Source organism: Gavia stellata, chromosome 6, assembly GCF_030936135.1.
Source record: "Gavia stellata isolate bGavSte3 chromosome 6, bGavSte3.hap2, whole genome shotgun sequence".
Classification (NCBI taxonomy): domain Eukaryota; kingdom Metazoa; phylum Chordata; class Aves; order Gaviiformes; family Gaviidae; genus Gavia; species Gavia stellata.
The window spans coordinates 48,540,774-48,544,502 of NC_082599.1; the positions used below are offsets into that span (position 1 = coordinate 48,540,774).

At 46.3% G+C, this 3,729-nt stretch overlaps 1 protein-coding gene across 1 annotated transcript; it reads right to left on the reverse strand.

The window, feature by feature from the left end:
* Positions 1-1,390: 1,390 nt before the first annotated feature.
* Positions 1,391-2,446, reverse strand: LOC104257969 (C-C chemokine receptor type 8). The gene has a single exon (XM_009812899.2). The coding sequence runs from the start codon at positions 2,444-2,446 to the stop codon at positions 1,391-1,393; it is 1,056 nt and encodes a 351-aa protein (XP_009811201.1).
* Between the last annotated feature and the right edge of the window lie 1,283 nt (positions 2,447-3,729).

The following is a 3,729-nucleotide window of genomic DNA, read 5'->3' on the forward strand; positions in this document are numbered from 1 at the left end:
AGAAATGTTAATTACACTATCATAAAGGAAAGAAGTGTTTTCTATACTATGTAGCTAATGGCAAGAATATTTTGACACTGAGGTTAGAAATATATTTGAAATTTTTAGGAAACATGAAAAAATACAATTATATTTTCAGAAGGAAAGGTAGAACTAAGAAAACATATAATATTTTTTATTACTCTAGAAAATACGATCTTTGACAATTCCCAGGCTGTGTTTTTCCTGGTTTCAGGTACTCTTGTGTTTAACTTTAAAAATTTTGTTTACAGTAATATTACCTCAACATAAATGTTATTTTTTCACTGTGAATTTTTATTGGGATTTTGAGAACAAATCTCTCTCAGCAGGAAAGTGGAGGCAAGACTTATTTTGCTGAAGAGCTCCAGGGTGCCTCTCAATTCCATCAGATGTATTTTCCGTGATACTGACCCAAAGATCAGTAAAAACATCCTTTCCTTATCCTAATCTAGGCTTGCGAGTCATTAGAAAGACTTTCACATGACAAGACTTTAAAAGATGCAGTTAATACGTTTATTCAAAGAAAACATTTCTAAAGTGGCGGAAAATAATGGTGTATGGGAAAAGAGACGGAGCCTACGTGCCACAGACCATTTTGTGGTATTTACATTAGGAGCGAGCGCTGGGGGCTCACGCCTCCAGTGGTGACGCAGACTACCAGGCTGCTTGGATGACAACGTACTCAAGCATGTGGGCCTCTACGAGTGGCCAGTATAGGGGGCACGTGGAGGCATTGCTCAGCTCTTTTTGAAGGCATCGCCACCAAAGGCTGCTTTGGGCGGCAGCAGCTCCGGGGACCCCCCGGCCGTGCCCCTGGGAGCATCCCACAGCAAAGCAACAGGGCACTGAGCTGAGTGGCCTCTTTATCTGGGAGCTGAAGCAAAGGGGGAATGGTGGCAGTGGCTGAGGTGATCGCTGCTTTGCAATGTGAAGTAATCCCATGCCTGTCCCCTTCCCCGCTTCCCGGAGGGGTGTCCCACGCCTGTCCCAGGGATGTAGGGATGCAGGGATGGAATAGTTTCCACAAGGCTGAGTATATTTGGGGGTGAGGCAGAAGCGATGCTTTCATCGGAGGAGAAAGTAAATACTAGAGGAAGCACCCTGCTTGCTGAAATGTATTAAAAGAGCTCTAAAACTTAATTAAAAATCATTCTGTGGCAAGACTGTAAGGTCACGATTTTACAAACGCAGCGGTGCTCTTAGGAAACTACTGTTGCCACTTATTATGCCGTAGTTCACAGCATATCCCAAAAGGAGGTATAGGTATACCGGTCCTCCCAAGAGGATGCTGCACACGTGGTACAACCTCCGGGGCCATGTCGGACCTTAGGCCAAGTACTCACACCAGCAGAAGGCAGCTCAGGTGGGCTCACAGGAACCCTGCGCTGTCAGAGCAGCTGGAGAGCCGGGTGGGTGCCGAAAACGGCTGACCAGCCCCGGCACCTCCGGCAGGGCTGGAGAGGACACGGATACAGGACTGAAGTAGTCCTTTAAGATGGGCCTTGAATGTCACCCCAGCAAAGGCGTAGATTATGGGGTTCAGGCAGCAGTGGATGAAGGAGATGGTTTCCGTCAGCTGCAGGGCCAGGGCTATCTGATAGCTCGCCTTGCAGTCATTGATGATGTGCAGGCTCTGCAGAGAGTCTAGGAACAGCGCGATGTTGAAGGGAGTCCAGAAGAGGAAGAAAACAATGACGATGATGAAAATCATCTTGATCGCCTTGATCTTGTTCCGATTTTTGCACTTTTGCAGGTTTTTCAGTATCTGGGCATAGCAGCAAATGAGGATGCTAAGGGGAATCAAGAGGCCTAAGATATTGGCTGCAAACTGGGAAGCGACCTTCCAGGTATTGTCGCCTGGGGGGTATGTGGAGACACACTGCACAGACTGCTCGATTTCCAGCTGCTGGTTGAACATGATGTTGGGTACGGAAGCCAAGCCAGCCACCAGCCACAGGATTAAACTAATAATTATGCCACAAGAGGCTGTCCGTATCCTCATGGCATAGATAGCATGGACAATTGCTATATACCTGTCTATGCTCATGAGGGTTATAAAGAAAATACTGCTATAAAAACCTGTGTAATAAATACCAGCCATTATCTTGCACATAGCGTTGCCAAAAATCCACTGGTCTGAAGCGTAGTGGGCTTGGAAAGGGAGAGGCACAACGAAGAGGAGATCGGAGGCTGCGAGGTTGAGCAGGCAGATGTCAGTCATCGTCATCAGCCTTTTCCTGGTCAGGAGAACCCAAAGGACCAACAAATTGCCCAGAAGGCAGAAGACAAACACAAGGCAGTAAAGGATGGGCAGAAAGAGCGATTTGAACCTGCGAAAGCTGTTTCCTTCATTGCACGGAGCAGTGTTTTCATCGTATCCATAGTCATATTCTGTTGTGCCAAGGAACTGGCTTGTGGGATTCATCTCAGATACCTGTGCAGGAAAGAGCAAGGGATAAATGGCTGGCTGTCCTGGCGCAGGACTCCCAGGGTGGCTTCTGCCTCTCTCTGTGCTGCGTCAATCCCATGGGTCAGCCTGCAGGCAGAGAGGGACTGCAAAATGCAGTCTTGGTCTCACTGGCTGGACAAGAGCAGCTGTACCACCCAAAAGGCTGCACCTGCAGCCTGCCAATCGTTCCTATACATGCATAAGTGTGAGCACTGGGATGCTGTTGGATTCCCCGAAACTGCCTCAGTGCCAGCAAGTTAGCCCTTCATCATTATAGTGACAAGGAAAAATTCACGCTCTGAATAGTCGTGATGGTGCAAAATGGTACAAAACACGCATCTGATCTAAGAGTCTGGATTTTCTTGTTATCTGTACGGTGGGAAAACTTTTTGCCTGTAGCATAAAGACCCTTCTAAAAGTGTCTTGACTGAAGAAGCCACCACCCAGCAGCATAACCCTATTTTCAGCTGAGCTGATCAGGGCTAGATACTGGCATGGACTGCAGAGACATGTAAGCTAGTTTTCCATGGGTGAGTGCAGGATTGCATACAAAAAAACTCTGCAGCAGCAAGGAGTTCGCAGGGCTACACAGCAGCACTTGCAGTGCCGAGCGCTGGGCTGCTGCAGCGAGGCTGCCACTGACCTCTGGGTTAGCTGGTGAGCAGCCTGGCTGTGCCTGTTGCTCAAACACAGCAGTTACCACTCCTGCCTATTCTGCCCAACTTCAGTTTTCTAGTTTAGAGAAAACCAAAACAATCTGGGGATGTGTTGCCTCTGTCATTTCTGAAGAATTGCAATGAAGAAAACTTTAAAATAGTCTGACCTGCTCCCAAAAGTGAATCAGTGCTTTAGCCACCTTTTTTTTTTTTTCAGATGTCACCTCATGTTCCCTATAAAAGGGGATCTGGTTTGCAGAGTTAACTGTTCAGATTTTAAGAAGTAATGGTTCGTTCAAAAGACACTATTTCAAAGGAGTTTGCCTTGTCATTGCTAAGACGTTTGCATGTTTATTGTTCACTGCACCTATGTTATGCTTGCATAGAGGTTGATCACATCTTGAAAGAGCTTCAAAGACAGGGAGTTTGCAGGAGGGAAGAAGCATTTGTAATAATCATTGCTATTAAGCTGTAGCAATAATATGAATGACAGTGATTAATTCATTAAAAGTAGAGGACATGCTCTCCTGAGTTAAAAATTGCTGCTCAGGTATATGGAAAGAGAGAGAACAGTGAAAATTTTCGTATTGATGAGGAAAGAAT